Source organism: Dipodomys ordii, unplaced genomic scaffold, assembly GCF_000151885.1.
Source record: "Dipodomys ordii isolate 6190 unplaced genomic scaffold, Dord_2.0 Scaffold6, whole genome shotgun sequence".
Classification (NCBI taxonomy): domain Eukaryota; kingdom Metazoa; phylum Chordata; class Mammalia; order Rodentia; family Heteromyidae; genus Dipodomys; species Dipodomys ordii.
In genome coordinates, this window is record NW_012267222.1 from 6,310,863 (window position 1) to 6,332,284 (window position 21,422).

At 50.7% G+C, this 21,422-nt stretch overlaps 1 protein-coding gene across 1 annotated transcript in view; it reads left to right on the forward strand.

Moving 5' to 3' along the window:
• The window catches only part of Pgd (phosphogluconate dehydrogenase), a 17,756-nt gene extending 319 nt beyond the window's left edge, over positions 1–17,437 (forward strand). Inside the window, exons 2-13 of the mRNA XM_013035256.1 lie at positions 106–181; positions 1,383–1,562; positions 3,651–3,716; positions 5,676–5,794; positions 8,720–8,789; positions 11,519–11,653; positions 12,086–12,275; positions 14,856–14,986; positions 15,308–15,441; positions 16,341–16,440; positions 16,522–16,644; positions 16,738–17,437. Of these exons, the coding sequence (XP_012890710.1) occupies positions 106–181; positions 1,383–1,562; positions 3,651–3,716; positions 5,676–5,794; positions 8,720–8,789; positions 11,519–11,653; positions 12,086–12,275; positions 14,856–14,986; positions 15,308–15,441; positions 16,341–16,440; positions 16,522–16,644; positions 16,738–16,857 (1,444 nt within the window). The 3' untranslated portion in view covers positions 16,858–17,437. The remainder of the gene's footprint in view (positions 1–105; positions 182–1,382; positions 1,563–3,650; positions 3,717–5,675; positions 5,795–8,719; positions 8,790–11,518; positions 11,654–12,085; positions 12,276–14,855; positions 14,987–15,307; positions 15,442–16,340; positions 16,441–16,521; positions 16,645–16,737) is intronic.
• The last annotated feature ends 3,985 nt before the right edge of the window (positions 17,438–21,422 follow it).

Here is a 21,422-nt window from a genome sequence, read left to right on the forward strand (position 1 = left end):
GGGCGCGCGCGCATGGGGCCGGGCCGCGCCGCAGCCCCCGTCCGGTCTAAAGCCCACCGGAGACTCTCCGCTGACGTCGCCCCTTGTTTTCCCTCCGCCTTCCAGAGCCGACATCGCACTGATCGGACTGGCTGTCATGGGCCAGAACTTAATACTGAACATGAACGACCACGGCTTTGTGGTGAGTTGTGGGACACAGCTGCCTTTGAGAGGATCTTCCTGGCGTTGACCCAGTTTCAGGGATCCCTGCACAGTGCGCCGAGAACCTGCGTCCGTGTGTGCTCGTAGCCGTCTCTAGGTCTCTGTTTCTCTCTTTCTGTCCTGAGGCTTGAACTCAGGGCTGGGACGTTGTTAGAGCTTTTTCATTCAAGGCTAGTGCCCTACCACTTGAGCCACAGCCCCACTTCTCACTTTTTGCTGGTTAATTGGAGATAAGAGTTTCGGGGAGCTGGGTGCCTGTAGCTCACGCCTGTAATCCTAGCTACTCAGGAGGCTGAAATATGAGGATCGCGGTTCAAAGCCAGCCTGGGCAGAAAAGTCCCTGAGACTCTGATCTCCAATAAAACACTAGAAAGCCGGAAATGGCACTGTGGCTCAAGTGGTAGAGCGCTAGCCTTGAGCTGAAGAGCTGAGGGACAGCACCCAGGCCCAGAGTTCAGGCCCCACGACTGACCAAAAAAAAAAAGAGTTTCAAGGACTTCAGTCTGGATTGGCTTTGAACTCTCATCCTCAGATCTCAGCTTCCTGAGTAGCTAGGGATACAAGCCACTGGCGCCAGACAAGGTTCAGTATCTTAAATCAGAATGAATCTTAAAAGAGGGCAGATTCTCCTCTAACCTAATATAAGCTAGGGAGAGCCAAAAAGCATTTGTGTGTGCACACTCTACCATGACTTTTTCCACTCTCTGCTGGCTACTGTACCACTTGAGCCTCTAGTTCCTGAATTTTTTCTTCTTCTTTTCCATCAGACAGTGTTATTCAACCTGGCCTCTGTGGGGTCTCCTGAGTAGCAGGTACAGCAGGCATGATACAGGCCCAAAATGCTGTTCCTAAATACTCCAGTGACTTAGATGCCAGGACTCTCAGGGAGGAAAGCCCAACCCCTGTGGAACTGTCTAGGGCCTAGGTGTGACTGTGGGCCTTCGTGGTAGGGACAGGCGCTACGTGACCCCTGAGTGCTGTGTCTGCTGGCCTGTGCCTCCGTTCTCTGCTGTTTCTCCCTGAGGCTGTGACTTAACCTTACAGGGATCCACCAGCACTTGGATAATGTAAAGGAGGAGGCAGATGAGCTGTGGGCTGAGTAAATATTTCACTGTTGCTTGGTCCACAGTCTGAAGGTCTTGTGTGTCCTCCATCTCTAAGCAGGCCTTTTGTCCTTCTAGGTGTGTGCTTTTAACAGGACAGTCTCCAAAGTAGATGATTTCTTGGCCAATGAGGCAAAGGGAACCAAAGTGATTGGTGCACAGTCCTTGAAGGAGATGGTCTCCAAGCTGAAGAAGCCCCGGCGGATCATCCTGCTTGTGAAGGCTGGCCAAGCCGTGGATGACTTCATTGACAAACTGGTGAGGCCAGTGCAGCTTCTGCCCCTGCCCCTGCCTTTCCCCTGCCCTGCCCCTGCCCCTATCCCTGCCCCTGCCCCTGCCCCGCCCCTGCATTTGGTTTGCTGGTTTTTCAGTTGTTTTATTTTAGAAATTTTTATTTCAGTTTCTAGGTTTGACAGAACACTTGCCTGAACGTTTTAGTATTGGTTAACGATTGGGACTAATTCACGGCATATCCTTGGGTGGTAATTGAAGGAGATGAAGTAACTATAGCTGGTGCTGGTGGCTCACGCCTGTAATCCTAGCTCCTCAGGAGGCTGAGATCTGAGGATTGAGGTTTAAAGCCAGCCTGGGAAGGAAAGTCCATGAGACTCTTATCTCCAATTAACAACCAGAAAACCAGGACTGGCCAGAAAAAAAAAAAAGTCTCATGGACTTTTATGGGGCTTGAACTCTGGGCCTGGGCGCTGTCCCTGAGCTCTTCAGCTCAAGATGAGTCCTCTACTACTTGACCACAGCACCACTTCAGTTTTTGAGTGATTTATTGGAGATAAGAGTCTCTGGCACTTTCCTGCCTGAGTTGGCTTTGAACTTTGATCCTCAGATCTCATCCTCATGAGTAGCTAGGTTTACAGGTGTGAACCACTGGTACCCAGAGACATTTTTTAATTATTATAATTTTATTATCTTTAGTTGCACAGTTTAACAGGTCAGTTTATGAGTACAGTGCACCTTGATCAATGTCAACCATTTCATCATTTTCGCCCATTCTTCCAACCCCACCCATCCTTTCTCTTTCTTTGGTATTTGCTGTCTGTGGGATGGTGGCTGAATCTCTTCCCCTCTTCCCCTTGACCTTCCACCCCAATGTTAGGGACCCATCCCAGGCCTAGTGTTTGTGAGACAACCATGAAGTAGCATCCTCAGCCCATTTTCTATGTTTATTTTGGCGCTGGGGATTGAACCCGGGCCTTCCACCTGCTGAGCACATCCTACCACTGAGATCTTACAATTTTGTATACTATTCATGAATGCTTAGTGCTATTCACTAATAAAATCTTAGTGGGAAAGTTTGTTTATTTTTGTGCCAGTCCTGGGGCTTGGACGCAGAGCCTCATGCTTTTATTCTGCTTTTTCATTTTTTGTTGGTACTCTACCTCTTTGCCACATTTCTACTCTGGCTTTTGCTGGTTAATTTAAGAAAATCTCTTGAAGATTTGTCTGCCCAGTCTGGCTTCAAATTGCAATTCTCAGATCTCAGCCTCCTGAGTAGCTAGGGTTACATGTATAGAGTAGGTAGGATTACTGCTGGCTGGCTTTAGTGTGGCTCAGTGGTAGAGTGCTCGCCTCGCATGCATGAGGTCCTGGGTTCAATTCCTCAGCACCACATAAGCAGAAAAAGCCAGAAGTGGCGCTGTGGCTCAAGTGGTAGAGTGCTAGCCTTGAGGTGAAGAGCTGAGGGACAGCGCCCAGGCCCAGAGTTCAAGCCTCACAACCGACAAAAAAAACCCACAAAAAACTCTCCAGTAACTGTTCTCTCTGACAGCTCTGGGAAGGCAGCAGCAGCAAAGAGATTGGTTGTCTCTGTAGGGAGAAGAGATAGTGACTACTGTGCTACTGGTGTTTCAGTGAAGGGCCTAGAGGTGAAGGACACTGATAAAGGAAGCCACGCTCAGCTTCATATATAGCCAGATGCTAAGCTGCCCGTGATTAGCTTCTGGCACGGGGGTCTAAACAGGGTACATTCCCCTTCAGCATAAGCAAATACTAAATGGTGGTGGTTTTGTTGCATTTTTGGCATAGTTCTGGGGCTCGAACTCACATCCTCATGCTTCTGCTTGGCACTCTGCCCCGTGAGCCACAGCGCCACTTTCAGCTTCTTCTGAGTAGTTTATTGAAGATGAGAGTCTCATGGACTTTTCTGTCTGGGCTGGCTTTGAACCACAATCCTAGGATCTCAGCCTCCTGAGATTTATGAGCCACTAGTGCCAGGCTCAACCCTAACCCTTTAGACTGTGAACATTCTGGATAATGTTTTGTTCTTTTCGCTGGTGGAAGTTTGTTTTCTCTCTGTGTCTGGCCCACCTTAATGCTGGTGTCTGGTTGCAGGTGCCGTTGCTCGACTCTGGTGACATCATCATTGACGGAGGGAATTCTGAATATCGAGATACTACAGTGAGTGTTGGGAAGTCCACATTCTTTCAGGTCCTTAGAACATTCTAGAAGGAATTATCAACATTGTTCACGTGATGAAAAAGTCGCCTGCTTTTTCCTGCTAAGGCACACTCGGTATATGAGGTTTCCCAGATACCTAGATCACTTGGGGTCAGTAGCAGCTTAGGTATGGCCAGCTGAGAACTCAGCCTAACTTGCCCCTTTCCTTCCCACAATCCCTGTGGGCCAGGGTGTAATGAACCGAGCAGCACGGCTCTAGTGCTCAGGAGTCCTGTGTGCTGCAGTCAGTGCCGGCAAGTCGTCTTCCTGTGAAACCCACTCATGGCGCTGTCCCACGCTCACTCTTCTCCACTTCTGTGTGGTAGTGGGGAGCGGGCTTCAGGCTCTACCTCTGGCGCTGCTCCTCCAGCATTGTTTGTGCTGGTTACTCTTGGGAAGGGCCTCACTTTATGCCAGACCGGCCTGAACTGTGAACCTCCTACTTGTGTTCCACTGTGTTGCTGGGGAGGATGAGTGGCTGGCTCTGTGCAGAGCTGTTCACTTCCCTGTAGCTGGGGTGACAGGCATGCGCCACTGTGCCCAGCCATCAATTCAGATGGAATAGGTCACGCTTTTTTGCCCTGGCTGGTCTCCAGTTACAATCCCCCATCTCTACCCCTTAAGTAGCTAGGATCACAGGCTTGAGCTACTGCACCTAGCTCATAAGATTTATTTATTTTTTTTGTTAGCAGACATTGGTTATACCAGAGGGGGATCATTGTGACATTCCCACACTTCCATGCGTGATTACACTGTGTCTGGCCAGACCTCACCTTTCCACGCTTCCACGCGGGATTACACTGTGTCCAGTCAGACCTCGCCTTTCCTTACCCCCTCCTCTAAATCAGTTTCAACAGGTCTTACTGTTCCTTGGTCATAGATATCTTCCTGCATCCTCTTCATTCACCTTCCCACTCCTGCTGTTTCCCCAACACAGCATGCTTTACTTTCTTATCATTCACTGGTGATTATTTATGCCAGTTCTGGCATAAATATTGAATTGAACTCAGGGCCTTGCACTCTGCTTGGTGTTTTCACTCAAGGTTGGTGCTCTACCACTTGAGCCATAGCTTTACTTCCAGCTTTTTGCTGGCTAGTTGAGATACAAGTCTGAAATCTGTCCAGATTGGCTTTGAACTTTGACCTTAGACCTCAGCCTCCTTAGTAGCTAGGATTACAGGTGTGAGCCACCAATTCATGTCTGTACCTAAACTTGAAGTGGTTGAGTGGTTCTTCCTAACCTTGTGTTGTTTCCTGGCAAATGTAGGATATCTGATGTACATCACACCACCTTGCTCATGGGGAAGAACTTTTTTTTTTTTGCCAGTCCTGGGGCTTGAACTCAGGGCCTAGACGGTGTCCCTGAGCTTCTTTTTCTTTCTTTTCTTTCTTTTTTTTTTTTTTTCAGTCCTGGGGCTTGAACTCTGGGCCTCAGCTCTTCAGCTCAAGGCGAGGGCTCTATCGCTTGAGCTACAGCGCCACTTCTGGTTTTCTGGTGGTTAACTGGAGATAAGAGTTTCACAGTCTTTTCTGCCTGGGCTGGCTTTGAACGGCGATTCTCAGATCTGAGTCTCCTGAGTAGCTAGGATTATAGGCATGAGCTACTGGTGCCCAGCACTACTTTTTTTTTTTTAATTCTTGGTTGTAGGGCTTGAACTCTGGGCCTCAGCTCTTTAGCTCAAGGCTAGTGCTCTACCGCATGAGCCACAGTGCCACTTCCTCCCTGAGCTGCTTTTGCTGAAGGCTGGCACTCTGCCATTTGAGCCATAGGCACACATCCAGCTTTTCTGTGTATGTGGTACTGAGAAATTGAACCCAGGGCTTCATGCATGCTACGCAAGCACTCTACCACTAAGCCACATTCCCAGCCCAGGAAGAACTCTTTTGGCAGCGTTACGAAATTGTGTTTCTGTCCTTTAGAGACGATGTCGAGACCTACAGGCCAAGGGACTCTTGTTTGTGGGAAGTGGCGTCAGTGGTGGCGAGGAAGGGGCTCGGTACGGCCCGTCGCTCATGCCCGGAGGGAACAAAGAAGCTTGGTGAGTGCCCTCAGCACCTCCTGCACCCAGCCCAGGGCTGCCTGCGTCCGGCAGGGCTTCTGGTGCGGTTCTGGAGCTGACGTCTGTAGCGTGGGGCTGCGGGAGCCGGAGGTGCCCACCTAATGGGGGTGTGTGTCTGTGTGTGGTTTTTTTTTTGTTGTTGTTGTTAGTGCTGGTCCTAAGGGTTGAACTCAGGGCCGGGGCACTGTCCCTTAGCTTTTTCACTCAAGGCTGGTACTCTACTACTTGAACCACAGCTCCACTTCCAGCTTTTTGCTGGTTACTTGGAGGTAAGAATCCATTGAAGGGCTGGGAAGGTGGCTTAGTGGTAGAGCGCTTGTCTTGCAAGCATGAGGCCCTGGGTTCGATTCCTCAGCACCACATAAGCAGAAAAAAGCTGGAAGTGGTGTTGTGGCTCAAGTGGTAGAGCACTTGCCTTGAGCTGAAAAGCTGAGGGACAGCGCCCAGGCCGAGTTCAAGCTCCATGATGGACCAAAAAAACAAGAATCCATTGGACTTTCTTGCCCAGGCTGGCTTCAAACTACAATCCTCAGATCTTAGCCTCCTGGAAGCTAGGATTACAGGTGTGAGCCACTGACACCTCTGTCAGTGAGAGCAGACAAGACTAGTAGGAATTCCCACAGGCCTGGAGAAGCCAGTGGAGAGTATCAAGTTCACTGTCTGCGTGAGGAGTCAGGTCCGCTGTGTAGCTGGGATGTGGTCCTAAAATAACTCCTTTTTGTCTGTTTGCTGGCATTAGGGTTTGAACTCTTGTCTGTTCGCCGGCATTGGGGTTTGAACTCAGGGCTTCTCGCTTGCTAGGCAGGCGCTGCACTGCATCAGCCATGCCTCCAGCCCTTTTTGTTCTAGCTTTTAAATTATTATTATTTTTTTTTGTCGGTCGTGGGGCTTGAACTCTGGGCCTGGGCGCTGTCGTTCAGCTCTTCAGCTCAAGGCGAGCGCTCTACCACTTGAGCTACAGTGCCACTTCCGGTTTTTTGGTGGTTTATTGGAGATAGGAGTCTCACGGTCTTTCCTGCCCGGGCTGGCTTTGAACCGCGATCCTCAGATCTCAGCCTCCTGAGTAGCTAGGATTACAGGCGTGAGCCACCAGTGCCCGGCTTAGCTTTTAAATTATTAAGTAATTAACTTTATGTTGGCTCTGGGGCTTGAACTCAGGGACTGGGCATTGTCCCTGAGCTTTTGTGCTCAAGATAAGCACTCGTCATTTGAGCCCCAGCTCCACTTTCAGCTTTTTTGCTAATTTAGTGGAGATAAAGTCTCATGGACTTTCCTTACCTGGCTGGCTTCAAGTTGTAATCCTCAGATATCAGCTTCCTGAGTAGGTAGGATTATAGGGGTAAGCCACTGGTGCCCGGCTGTTCTACTTACTTTTAAGATAGGGTCTCATAGAAGTGGTGCTGTGGCTTAAAATGGTAGAGCGCTAGTCTTGGGGGAAAAAAGCTCATCAACAGGGCCCAGGCCCTGAGTCAAACCCCAGGACTGACCCCCAAAAATCCTAGCGAAGAAGAAGGTAATTAAACACAATGATTGACTCTAGGACTAACCAAGTAGAAGTTATTAAGTGAACAGAGTCAGGCTGACATGAACTTTGCTCCTGTTGACGCTTTCATCACAGCTGAGACAGGTTCACGACGCCACCATGCCCAGTTTCTTCTGATAAGATCTCACACGTTCTTTGCCTGGCGTTGCTGTGAATGCCATCTTCCACCTCCCGAGTGGCGGGCCTGACAGGCATGAGGCACTGTGCCCAGCACCTGTCTTTGTTTGATTCTGGGGAATTTTTGTGAGCAAGTGATGTAGGGGTGTGGGCGGTGTGTGGGCGGCACAGGAGAGAAAGACAGCCATGCAGGTCCTCTGGAGGGAGTGCGGGGGGTGGGGGGTGGGGGGGGAAGGTGACCTGCTGTTCAGAGTGAGTTCGAGTCTCAGCTATTCCAGAATTAGGCAACAGAATACAGGAGTGATGAAACCTGACCTCTAAAGAGGAAGGGTTTATTATGAAAGATGATTCTCCAGATGACCTCTCAGATGAATAAGTCTGCAGATTCTTTTCAGTGTGTTAAAATAGAAAGTTAGAGAGCCTTCCTGCTTCAAAAATGTAAGAATACACGAAGTCAGGGCACCAATTCTGTGGACTATTAGAAACACAGTTGAGCTGGGCATGGCATGGTAGCTTACGCCTGTAATCCTAGCTACTCTGGAGGCTGAGATCTGAGAATATTGGTTCAAAGCCAGCTGGGGCAGGAAAGTCCTTGAGACTCTTACCTCCAGTTCACGAGAAAAAAACTGGAAATGGAGGTGTGGCTCCAGTGGTAGAGGGCCAGCCTTGAGTGAAAAATCTGACATGTAGTGCCCAGATGCTGTCAAACCCCAGCACCAGCACACACAAAAAAACAGAGTTGGGGGCTGGGAATGTAGCTTAGTGGTGGAGTGCTTGCCTAGCGCGTGTGAAGTCCTGGGTTCTACTCCTTAATACCACATACACAGAAAAAGCTAGAAGTGGCTGCTGGGGCTCAAGTGGTAGAGTGCTGGCCTTAGGCAAAAGCAGCTCAGGGACAGCGCCCAGGCCCTGAGTTCAAGCCCCAGTACTGCAGGTGGCTCACACCTGTAATCCTAGCTACTCAGGAGGCTGAGATCTGAGAATCACAGTTCAAAGCCAGGCCAGGCAAGAAACTCCTCGAGATTCTTATCTCCAATAAACCACTAGAAAACTAAAAGTGGTGCTGTGGCTCAGGCAGTAGAGCGCTCGCCTTGAGCTGAAGAGTGCAGGGACAGCACCCAGGCCCAGAGTTCAAGCCCCAGGCCCGACAAAAAAAAAAAAAAAAGCAGGGGTGATAGTGTTCCTAGGAGCTGAGATCCCTGCGCATTTTGTCTTCTTAGCTGAATGGACCTTTCTTCCCACAGGCCTCACATCAAGACAATCTTCCAAAGCATTGCTGCGAAAGTGGGGACCGGAGAACCCTGCTGTGACTGGGCAAGTGCAGTCAGCTGACCCCGTGCACTCATCGAAGTGACAGACAGTGCACAGCTGAGCAAAGACCAGTGTGGTCCCAGTGGTCAGCTGGTGACACAAGCTTCTCACCCAGCTGGTGCCTAACGCGCACGCCCATGTGTCCTAGTATCCTCGGTTGTTTTGTTTATTTTTAGTGGGGGGGTGTTGGTAAATGGGTTTGAATTCAGGACCGCGAGCTTGGTTGGTGCTCTATTATGTAAACTATGTCTCTAGCCCAACTTGTTGTTGGTTGTGGGGCTTGAACTCAGAGCTGTCAAAGCCAGCCAGGTGGGAAAGTCCATGAGACCCTTATCTCCAGTTAACCACCAGAATACTGGAAGTGGCGCTGTGGCTCAAATGGTAGAGCGTTCACCTTGAGCTGAAGAGCTGAGGGACAGCGCCCAGAGTTCAAGCCCCACAACTGACAGTAAAAAGTCTCATTGGGACTTTTTACCCAGGCTGTCTTAGAACTGTGATCCTCAGATTTCAGCCTACTGAGTAGCTAGGATTACAGGCGTGAGCCACCGGCTTCCCGCTTAGCCCAGTTTTTTGATCAGTATCTCTGGAGATGGAGTCTCATAGACATTTCTGCCTGAGCTGGTTTTGAACTGTGATCGTCTAGATCTCAGCCTCCTTTTGTAGCTAGGATAATGGGTTACTTGAGCCACCGGCACCTGTCCTGGTGTCTTAAAGGACTGTTCAAAGCCTGGAGGTCAGTGTGTTAATGGCTGCCTTCCTCATCCACCACAAGGTGGTTTCCTTAAATAAGAGGAAGTAAGATGAGATGAAGTAAGTAAGATTTTTTTTTTTTAGCCACGTTACTTAATGGCCAATGAGTGTTGAAATCGAACTGGGTTTGCCATCTGGGTGAAAGCAAGACGGATGGGCTCTAGCCATGTCAGATGTTGGGCACAGTGGAAGAAGCCTTTCCCAGAGCCTGGGATGTGGGCTCCAGGGCTTCGGTGCTCACTGAAGTCTGGAAGCTGGGCCGCCTGGGTTTGGTAATGTTGAGAGAATAGATGAGCTCCTGTCTCCAGCCCAAAGTGCAGATGGAAAAGCACAGCAGACCAAGGAATTGAGATGTGTCATTCAGGTTCTCTGTTCGCTTCCAGTGGGGGTGATCTACATAATCTCCAGGATCTCTATCTTCTAGTCCCTGTATGATGAGGAGGTAAAGATTGAGAGGATTGTGGTTGGAGGTCAGTCCCGGCCAAAAGTTACCGAGACCCCAACCAAAAGTCATCTGAGACCCTATCTTAACCATTAAAAGTCCAGTGTGGCAGTGCACCCTATTATCCTTATCCCAACTCCACAGAACAGTAGTCTGAGCCTCGCCCCAGGCATAACGCATGACGCCACACAAGGGCCGGGGGAGCATGGCTCGAGTGATTGAGCGCCTGCCAACCTCAGGGGTGAGGTGAGCTCACCAGCCATAGGCTTGAGGAGCAGTGTCCACATGAGAAGGGGCCAGTCCGCATCCACAGTGCCTGTGAGCGATGGCTGCTGGGAGGCCGTCCGGCCCCTGCCTGCGCTGAGCATGCCTGCCGGGCGCCGCGCATGAAGTTGACTCTTGTTTTGTTTGTTTGGGGGGTCTGGTCGTGGGGCCTGAACTCTGGGCCTGGGCACTGTCCCTCAGCTCTTCAGCTCAAGGCTAGCACTCTACCACTTGAGCCACAGCGCCACTTCCGGCTTTTTTCTTTTTGCTTATGTGGTGCTGAGGAATCGAACCCAGGGCCTCATGCATGCAAGGCAAGCACTCTACCACTGAGCCACCTTCCCAGCCCCGAAGTTGACTCTTGTTACATTGCACTGATTCTTTGCTCATTAGGCAACTTTCAGAAAAGTTGGTTTCCTGGGTAACGTCTGCAGGAGCAGAATGTGTTGATCATGGCAGTAGTTATGTTTATTCAGTTAATAAACTGAAATCTGATTTTGTCCATGTTGCTAGTATGTCTCAGCCAGATCTTGTCACTGTTGGGACTTAAAGTTGTACTTAAAAGTCAGTGGGTCCGACCTTGGTGCTAAAGCCATTTTACTCTCAGTGGAACTTAGAAACAACTACAATATATTTATAGCTAGAGAAGACAAGTGACTTGTGTCTTGTTTTATCTTGAGTTGAGGTCTCAGTCTATAGCCCAGGATGGCCTGAACTCACTTTATAGTACAGGCTGGTAAGACAAGCTTAATTATGTCAACTTATTTTTTTTTGTTCAGTCGTGAGCCTTAAATCTGGGCCTGGGTGCGGTCTCGGAGCTTAGTTCAAGGCGAGAGCTCTATCACTTGAGCCACAGCGCCACTTCCAATTTTCTGGTGGCTAATTGGAGATAAGAGTCTCATGGACGTTCCTGCCTGGGCTGGCTTTGAGCCGCAATCCTCAGATCTCAGCCTCCTGAGTAGCTAAGATTACAGGCGTGAGCCACTTCACCTGGCAGCTATAATGCCAGTTTATTTAATCTGCAGTTGCTAGAAAGAGGCGACTTCAGGGCAAAGATGACACTTGTAGGTTGGACCTGGGGCGCAGCATGGCTTTTGACAGTGATGAGAGAAAAATGTAGGGAGCAATGGAGTAGATACACCGAGGTTTGTGTTCAGGAATACTAGGTTTGCTCCACGTTCATTAGGTTTCCTGTGGATTGTTGTGGAACCCGCGGGCTTGTCTGGTGTGCTGTCTGCAGCTCTGATCTGTCCCTTGGTGCTCTTCACCCTGACAGGTGGGAGACGAGGGGGCCGGGCACTTCGTGAAGATGGTGCACAACGGGATAGAGTATGGAGACATGCAGCTGATCTGCGAGGCGTACCACTTGATGAAGGATGTGCTGGGCCTGGAGCATGAGGAGATGGCCCGGGTGAGTCCTAGGCACACCTCCACAGTAGGGGGCCCTTGTGCTCCAAGGAGGGGCTCCCTCTCCCTCTCCCCCACCCCCTCCTCTGCAAGGAGTCCCTCCTTCCTGTTGGCCTGGCTGACTGGTGGCTACGTGGACTCCACCCTGATTTAGGGGAAGCTATTGTAATACAGTCTCGATGGCCCTACATCATTTTATAGGACTATAAACCAGGACTTCCGGTCATGAAGTTACGAGTGAGTTCCTGAAGAGTCTCAGTGGCATTTCCTTTATAGCTAGAGACACTGAACGCTGCCCATGTCCATTGGCCATTTTTACTTCTCCTTCTGAGGAGTCTCTAAGTCTTTAGGCATTTATTAATCAGGTGGTTGTTTCTTTGTGGGGTGTGCCCTGCAGGACCCTCCGCCTCACACTTCTCTCTCTCTGTGCATGTAGACGTTTGAGGAATGGAATAAGACCGAGCTAGACTCGTTCCTGATCGAAATCACAGCTAATATTCTCAAATTCCGAGACAGCGACGGCCAGGAGCTGCTGCCCAAGATCAGAGACAGTGCGGGGCAGAAGGGCACAGGGAAGTGGACGGCCATCTCTGCCCTGGAGTATGGGGTTCCGGTCACCCTCATCGGTGAGCACACCTTCTGAGCCCCGTGGCCCTGCTGCTGAGATCTTGACATCTGGGAATACTGATCTCTGTGGGTCCATAGACCGTGTGGAGGATGGGGCATGGCTCAAGTGGTAGCGTGCCAGCCTAGTAAGTTTGAGGCCTGGCGTTCAAACCCAGGGCTTCTACCACTTAAGCCAAGTGCTCAGTTCTACTTAAGTTATAAAAATCAGAAGTAGGGCTCGGAAGGTGGCTCAGTGGTAGAGTGCTTGCCTTGCATGTATGAGGCCCTGGGTTCAATTCCTTGGCACCACATAAGCAGAAAAAGCCGGAAGTGGCGCTGTGGCTTAAGTGGTAGAGCACTTGCCTTGAGCTGAAGAGCTGAGGGACAGCGCCCAGGCCCAGAGTTCAGGCCCCACGATGGACAAAAAAAAAAAATCAGAAGTAAATGAGAGGGTTAAGAAAACTAAAACCTGTTTCTTTTTTATTATTGTTTATTTGTTTTTTTATTTATTTGCTTGTCCTGGGGCTTGAACTCAGGGCCTGGACGCTGTCCCTGAGCTTCTCTGTGCTCAAGGCTAGCGTTCTACCTCTTGAGCCACAGCGCCACTTCTGGCCTTTTCTGTTTATGTGGTACTGGGGAATCGAACCCAGGGCTTCATGCATGCTAGGCAGGCACTCTACCACTAAGCCACATCCCCAGCCCTAAAACCTGTTTCTTTAAGAGTTAAAGTAAGAGGTGGGCACACAGCTGTGATTCCAGCAACTCAGGAGGCTGAGGTAGGAGGATCGCTTGAACCCAGGAGTCAAGACCAGCAGAACTGTCTTAAAATAAACAGATGCACTTTGCTTCCTTTTTTCTTTTGGTTGGTTGTAGGGCTTGAACTCATGGCACTGTCCTTGACCTCTTTTGCTCAAGGCTAGTGCTTTCCCACTTTGAGCCATAGCACCACTTCCAGCTTTTGTGGCAGTTAATTGGAGATAAGAGTCTCTACTTTCCTGCCCGAGCTGGCTTTGAACTGTGATCCTTAAATCTCACCCTCCTGAGTAGCTAGGATTACAGGCTGAGCCTCTGGCATCCTGCTCTAGATGTACTTCTGACAGGACTGGAAAAAGAAGTCAAGTCAGTGTTCTACACAGTTGCTGAAAGGCGGGTCTTTGCTCTGGACAGAACAGTTCTCTCCATGATAGCTCAGGCATTTCCCAGTTGCCCTTCCTCCGTCTCTTCCTTTGGGCGGGCTGTGCTCTTCCTTCTCTGCACGCTGCCCCCACCCTCACGTGTGCCCTGGGGCACGGGGAGGTGGCTCAGTGTAAGGCACAGCAGGGTGAGTTCACCTCTGTGGTCTTGCTCTGTGTAGAAGGAAACTGGCTGCTTTTCAGTCAGGCCTAGCGTGTGCCATGAGCGGTTATTCACTGGCTCATAGCTGGATTCCTGCTTCCAGCAGCATCTTCCTGTCTTAGAGCCTCCCATTATGGGGGCCAGCATTACCCCCGGGTGGTGTCCCCGTCCTGTAATGGAGGGTTGCAGCCCCGGGCGCTAGGCTGGCCCCCGTCCTGTAATGGAGGGTTGCACACTTGCTTCTTGCACTCTGGTGTTTCATTGCTTCCTCCCACCAATGCGCAGGCTGCAGGTTGCGTAAGGGCTTTGGTTGCCTGTGTTTACCTCGTGCTCCCCAAGTTGATGGCTTTCCTTTACGTACGTGTTTAGTTCCCAGAGATCTCAACCCGTTTCATTAGGGGAGGGGCAGGAGTGGTGGGTTTCGATCAGATAAAGTCTCAGTTGAGTCAAGTGGTCTTAAAGTACTACATTGACATTTTTTTATTTGAATGAAGTAAAATTATGAAAATGAACGATCATGGATATACTGAAAATAAAATGTCAAAATTTCAAAAGAGGTTTGGAGTGGAGACCCTTGTCAGTGTAACAGTTAGTTCAAGTTGCTGGGAAAGACTGCTTTGGGAGGAAGTCAATTGAGTCTTCAGTGTCCTCGTACTCAAGAGCTAGTGGCAGAATTGAGTTTGAGGCCAGCCTGAGCAGAGTGAGTGTCAGGATTTCAAAAAGCAAAAGAAACCCAGGGACGTGGAGCATAGCTTCAGTGAGGCCCTGGGTTCGGTCCTGAGCTGCAGTCAGTCTGTCAATCAAATGAAGTCCTTTACGTTGATCTTTGTCGTTGAATGCTTGTGTCCATGCTCAAAGACAGGTGGCCAACAACTGTTAGTGCACTTATAAAAGTTCTTTCTGGCAAGGCACCAGCAGCCCAAACCTGCAATCCTAGCTACTGTGGAGGCTGAGATCTGAGGATGGAGGTTTGAAGCCAGCCCAGGTGAGAAAGTCTGTGAGACTCTTAGCTCCAGTTGACCAGCAAAAGGCTGGAAGTGGAGCTACGGCTCAAGTGGTAGAGCACCAACCAAGAGATAATGAGGCTCTCAATTTACATTCTGCTACTGCACATTCTTTTTTGACCCAGATTAAATGCTAAAATGCCTGAGGTTAAAACTAAGCTGTTTGCAAAACATATTTCCTGCCCTTCTCCTTTGCCTTGCTCTGGCTACATGAATGGAGCTCCTTCGTGTCTGACCCTCTCCCTCAATGCCTCCACGCAGGAGAAGCTGTCTTTGCACGCTGTTTGTCATCTCTCAAGGACGAGAGGATTCAAGCCAGCAAGAAACTGAAGGGTCCCCAGAAGGCCCAGTTTGAAGGCAGCAAGCAGTCATTCCTGGAGGACATTCGGAAGGTGTGTGACCAGTAGCAGCTCTCTTCCCTTCCTCTCTGAACCTTCCTTTGAATTTGGAGTCAGTCTTGATGGTTGAATTCCTTTATCTGTGTTGGAAAACTGACTTGGAGTTTGAGCTCTCAAATTGGGAGAGCTTTTATAAAGCCATCGGCTTTGCTGGTCCCTTGGAAGGCAGTGGGTGTAGGGCAGCATTCGAAGCCCTGGGGTGGCTGGTGGAATGAAGTGTAGCCTCCACTTTGATCCCCCCGCCCGGGTCTCCACTAGGGCGCGAGGCAGTCGCTCGGGTCCCCACAACACTCCCGTCTCCCTGTCACCCTCCAGGCGCTCTATGCCTCCAAAATCATCTCGTACGCTCAAGGCTTCATGCTGCTCAGACAGGCCGCCACTGAATTTGGCTGGACGCTCAATTACGGTGGCATTGCCCTCATGTGGAGAGGAGGCTGCATCATCAGAAGGTCAGTGTGAGGCGCGCGGCCAGCAGAGCGGCACACTGCCCTGCGTGCCAGAGACCGCGACCGCGGGGCCTGCGGGCGCATTTCCCTGTCACCCCGGTGGCGCCGTTGGCAAGGCTCGGTGTGTCCACTTCAGTCATGCTCTCCAGTGGCACCAGAGTCAACCAGCTGCAGAGGGGAAATACTTGAAAACAAGACTGGCACTGGGGTTATTTTCTAAACAATACAGTATAACAAGAGCTAACAATGAGGTATATAGTATAATACAGTATAATGCGATGCAAATGCTATGTTTATATAGCATTGTATTGTGTTAGGTGTCCTATGTCACCTAGAGGTATTTACAGATATACATAAGGGACCGGGGACATGGCGTGGCTCAAGAGATAAAAGCAGGGGCTGGTGGTAGAGTGCTTGCCAGGCATGCATGAAACTCTGGGTTCGATTCCCCAGTACCACATACACAGAAAAAGCTGGAAGTGGTATTATGGCTCACGTGGTAGAGTGCTAGCCTTGAGCAAAAAGCACCTCAGGGACAGCGCCCAGGCCCTGAGTTCAAGCCCTGGCACTGGCAAATTTAAAAAAAAGGCGATAAAAGTACTTGTTTAGCAAGTGTGAGGCCCTGAATTAAGATCATAAACGAAAACGCTATAGGACGCCCGTGGGTTGCACGTAAGCAGCGTAGCAAGTCCTGTGAGGACGTGCGTGTCCGCGGTGGGGTGGGGCTGGGGGCCACCTCGGCCTCAGCGGGTCATTACGCTCGAGCACGCTCGTGCCCATGCTTTCCTTCAGCTGCTCTAGGGGCTGAGCCCCGGACTCTGGGGCTCCCTCGGGTTTGCACTGGCTGGCTCCCCTGCTTCCCGCCAATGTCAGACCCACTGACTCCTTGCCTGTTATTTCAGTGTCTTTCTAGGCAAGATTAAAGATGCGTTTGATCGAAACCCAGACCTCCAGAACCTGCTGCTGGATGACTTCTTTAAGTCCGCTGTGGAGAACTGCCAGGTAAGTGGCTGAACTCTCCCCGAGGGTTTTGCCGTGGGCACAGTCCACGCCGCTCACCCTGGGCCCGCTTGCTGTGTGCAGGACTCGTGGCGGCGGGCCGTGAGCACCGGCGTGCAGCGGGGCATCCCCATGCCCTGCTTCTCCACTGCCCTGGCCTTCTACGACGGCTACAGACACGAGATGCTGCCAGCCAACCTCATCCAGGTAAGCGTGGCGCGGGCGGGCGGGCCGGCGCCCCGGCGCTGCCAGGGCTGTGCGTGGCTGCGCGTTTCCCTAACCAGCGGAATTCTCGTCTAGGCGCAGCGGGATTACTTTGGGGCGCACACCTATGAACTCTTGGCCAAACCGGGACAGTTTATCCATACCAACTGGACAGGCCACGGCGGCAGCGTGTCGTCCTCTTCCTACAACGCCTAATGGGGCGTGCTCGCCCCCCTCCTCCCCAGAACGGACATTCCGTGTGCAGCACTCCCAGGGCCCTTTGCCCTGCTTCCTGCTCAGATCTTTTAGCCAAGGTTCCCCAGGGCCTAAGTAACAAGTGGCCCCGGAACTACCACGTGACCGTCCTCCACACCCTTGGGCGCTGTGGTCAGAGCGGCTGCAGCCCCTCGTGGACGGACGGGCTTTGTGGGTTTGATCATGCTGGGACTGGCGTCCTGCTGCTCCTCCCTTCTCTACTCAGTGAACACCGCCCAGCCCCACCCCTGCCTTCCCCCCACACTCCTGGGGCCACTCCCCACCCTCCTGGCCAGAGGATGGCACTGAGGGCATCACATTCCACTGGGCTGTGTGAATTCACTCCCACCCCTCCCCCGCCTGCACTGAACACAACAAAGACCCCAAGTAACACAAGAAACACCAGGCTGAGGACAGTGAGGGAGGCTGGGCTGGAGGCCCGGGCCCGGCGGCAGGCACTGGGCAGAGGGTGTGTGGGTCGTGGGAACGCTCTGTACCTGCTCTATCATGTTCTTTACAATAAATCTTTTTGAGAATTCCATCTGTGTGCCAGCTCTGCCTGGCCGACCTGTGTCCTGTGCTTTCTGGCTTTCCGACGTCTTTACTGGTGGTTATGGCCTGGGGCCACGGGACTGTTTTATACCAGCATTTTAAGGCCACTGCAGGATTTTTCTGGAATGTGTTAGAGTCCTGAGAGTGGCCTGGGAAGAGTGGGAGCTAGCCGGGTCTGTTTGGACAGCTGTGTCCCTCACTTCGCCTCCAGCAGCTACTTCCCCTCACTCGGGAGGGGGAGGGGGCCTTTTCACTCCTTTTTTGGGCCAGGCACTCACTGTGTGGCCATGTCGGCCTTGACTCCCTGACTCAGCCCCCTGCACGTACCGCGCATCCAGCCAAATCTGCTTGCAGAAATTTTGCCAGGTCGTGAGGACTTAGTAACCAGGCTGCCTGCCTGCCCCTTCCTGCTCACCTGTGGTAGAATGCACCACTCTCCTGGGTCAGAAATGAGTATCATCAAGGCAGGGTTTTTTGTTGTTGTTTTGTTTTTTGTGGTTGTGGGGCCTGAACTCGTCCTGGGCGCTGTCCCTCAACTCTCCAGCTCAAAGCTAGCGCTCTACCACTTGGCCACAGCGCCACTTCTGTTTTTTTCTGCTTATGTGGTACTGAGGAATGGAACCTAGGGCCTCATGCATGCAAGGCAAGCGCTCTACCACCAAGCCACCTTCCCAGCCCCAAGGCAATCGACTGTTGCAGAACAGGGTGCAGTGCTGGGCAGGCACAGCTGCAGGGCAGCGTGCTACGCTTTCACCCCCGTCCATCTCCCCCTGTCAAGGAGCTAGGCTCACAGTCTACGCACAGCTGACTACCAAGCTTAGAAGGGGAGCCATTCTTTAATTCTTGTCAAAGGTTTACTTTTTTTTCCCCACTTAGCAATTACAGTTTATTATTTTAACTTTTTCAACACTAGATTAATCTCCCTAACGTGGCTAGTTGGTAGCAAGCAGAACAGATAATAACTATAGCTGAAGTAAACAAAGCAAATGCTTCCAGGAAACATCAATATTCCATACCAGATATACTCTGGTTTGACAGAAAATCACCTTTTCTCATACCTAGAAATCTGAGAGACAGGGAAACACTTATTTTTTTTGTACTGGGGCTTAAACTCAGGGCCTCTTGCTCTTGCTTGGCCTTTTCAACTCAAGGCTGACACTCTATGACTTGAGCCACAGCTCTACTTTCAGCTTTTTGGTGATTAGTTGGAGATAAGCATCTCATGGATTTTTCTGTCCCAGCTAACTTCAAACTCAGAACCTCGAATCTCAGCCTCCCAAGGAGCGAGGATGACAGGTGTGAGCCACCAGCGCCTGGCCACTTGGTTAATTTTAGCAAAAGACTTGCCCTGGGTGGCCTCAGACTTTGGCTATACCATGAGGCCACTGCTGTGTCACAAGACACTTGCATATGTGTATTTTCTCACTTAAAAAAGTGGGGCACTGGTGACTCACACCTGTCATCCTAGCTACTCAGGAAGCTGAGATTGCAGAATTGTGGTTGGAAGCCAGCTTAGGAAAATTTTTTTAAATAAGTTTTTTAAGGAAATTCAATTACCTCCCTCACTCCCCAAAAAATTTAAGGCCAGAAGTGAAGCCTGTGGCTCAAGCTAGCCCTAAGTAAAAAAGCTCAGGGACAGTGCCTCAGCCTTCAGTTCAAGTCTAGGGACTGACATCTATTTTTTTTTTCTTTTTTTTTGTCAGTTATGGGGCTTGATCTCTGGGCCTGGGCACTGTCCCTCAGCTCTTCAGTTCAAGGCGAGTACTCTGCCACTTGAGCCACAGCACCACTTCTCGTTTTCTGGTGGACTGGAGATAAGAGTCTCACAGACTTCCCTGCCCAGGTGGGCTTTGAACCTGATCCTCAGCTCTCAGCCCCTGAGTAGGATTACAGGCGTGAGCCACCAGCGCCTAGCCCCCTAATATTTTTTTTAAAATTACAAAACAAAAATGCATAAAATTAGATAATGATAAGGAATAAACAAAGATTAAAAAAAATACTAAAAAAATGGGGTGGGGGAGGGAGGAATTGTAAGTAATGCCAGAATTGAAGATGCTTCTTTTTGATACCTTAATACTGGACTTGGTGCTGTGGGTGGTGAGTCAAAGCCTGTCTCCGGTCCCCTGCACTTGGGCAGGGGCAGGGCTGGGGCGGGGGGGGGGGGGGGGGGGGGCAGCTGCCAGCTTCTGGACTGCATTCACTTCCATGCTTCCCTGAGTGGCTGCTGGCCCTCGGAACTTTATTCGTCTGTGGACCAGTACGTTCCCACTACATGCACATACCTCCAACACACAGTACATACACACACTCATTCCCGTACCCAGAGAGAGCAAATGCCAAGCCTAGAGGTATGCAAGTGCACTGGAGAAGCAAACAGCCCTGAGATCTGCAGAGGGGGCCCTGAGGAGACCCTGCATACTGCACTCAGAACCCACCTGGTGGTTGGCAACCCACCCTGAAGGAGGGAGGAGGCTGGGGACGTCAAACACCACCAGCCACCAATCCTGGTCTGTGCACTTCGCTTACCAGCAAGCCACTTAGAGTGGGAGGCCACCGGTTCTTCACAGTGCAGGTGGGCAGCTTTATTCGTGGTATGGAGCAATGGTGACATCTAGTGGCCAGATTGTGTACCTACCACTCCATGGAGTCAAGATAGCATCAGCCAAATAAATCTGTGGTATGCTCTAATACTGCTCCTTTTCCTCAGACTTACTTGCCTGAGTATTCCACACGCCCCACAGTGATATCCATTAACCCTGGGAAGCAATGGATCTAAAATGAGAAGGGGTGCAAGGTGATGGCACTGACAGGATCTCACTTTGTGGCCTAGGCTGGCCTCAAACTCCAGGCCTCTTGTGTGCTGAAATCAGAGGTGGTGTTGAACAACATGTCAGGTAAGGTGGATGATTTCCACAGGCAGAAGCTGAGGGGATGGGCAGGGGGCTGGACAGTTCACACCTAGAAACGTCTATACAGGCTCTCTGCCTCTCCATTCCCACCCCAATCCACAGGTAATGCAAGATAAAGAGATGAGGGGCTGGGAATGTGGCTTAGTAGTAGAGTGCTTGCCTAGCATGCATGAAGCCCTGGGTTTGATTCCTCAGTACCACATACACAGAAAAAGCTGGAAGTGGCTCTTTGGCTCAAGTGGTAGAGTGCTAGCCTTGAGCACAGAGAAGCTCAGGGACGGAGCTCTCCCTGAGTTCAAGCCCCAGGATTGGCAAATAACTCAGAAAAAAAAAAAAAGAAAAAAGAGCCGGGCGCTGGTGGCTCACGCCTGTAATCCTAGCTACTCAGGAGGCTGAGATCTGAGGATCGCGGTTCAAAGCCAGCCCGGGCAGGAAAGACCGTGAGACTCCTATCTCCAATAAACCACCAGAAAACCCGAAGTGGCACTGTAGTTCAAGTGGTAGAGCGCTTGCCTTGAGCAGCGCCCAGGCCCAGAGTTCAAGCCCCACGACCGACAAAAAAAAAAAAGAAAAAAATAAACTAAATCTTAATTTGGTGCTGGTGGCTCATGCCTGTAATCCTAACTACTCAGGAGGCTGAGATCTGAGGACTGCAATGCAAAGTCAACCTGGGCAGGAAAGTCTGTGAAACTCTGGTCTCCACTTAGCTACCAAAAAATTCAGAAGTGGAGTTGTCACTCAAATGGTAGAGTGCCAGCTCTGAGCAAAAAAATCAGGGGTAGTACCTAGGGCCTGAGTTCAAGCCCCAGGACCAGCACACACAAATAAAAACTAAATCTTAAAATGTAACGAGATTCTAAGTATTCCATCCCCCAACAATGATTTCAGTAATGCTCTAGAAACTAGCAAACTCAAATTACTGTAATAGGGAACCGCTGATTTTCTGGTGGTGAGTTCCTTTGTACCCACCATTCAAGCACCCTGCTCTGTCACCTCAGTGAGATACTACTAAGGTCCCAACATAAACCAGCAAACACTGAGTAAGGCGTACTGTGTATTTGGCAG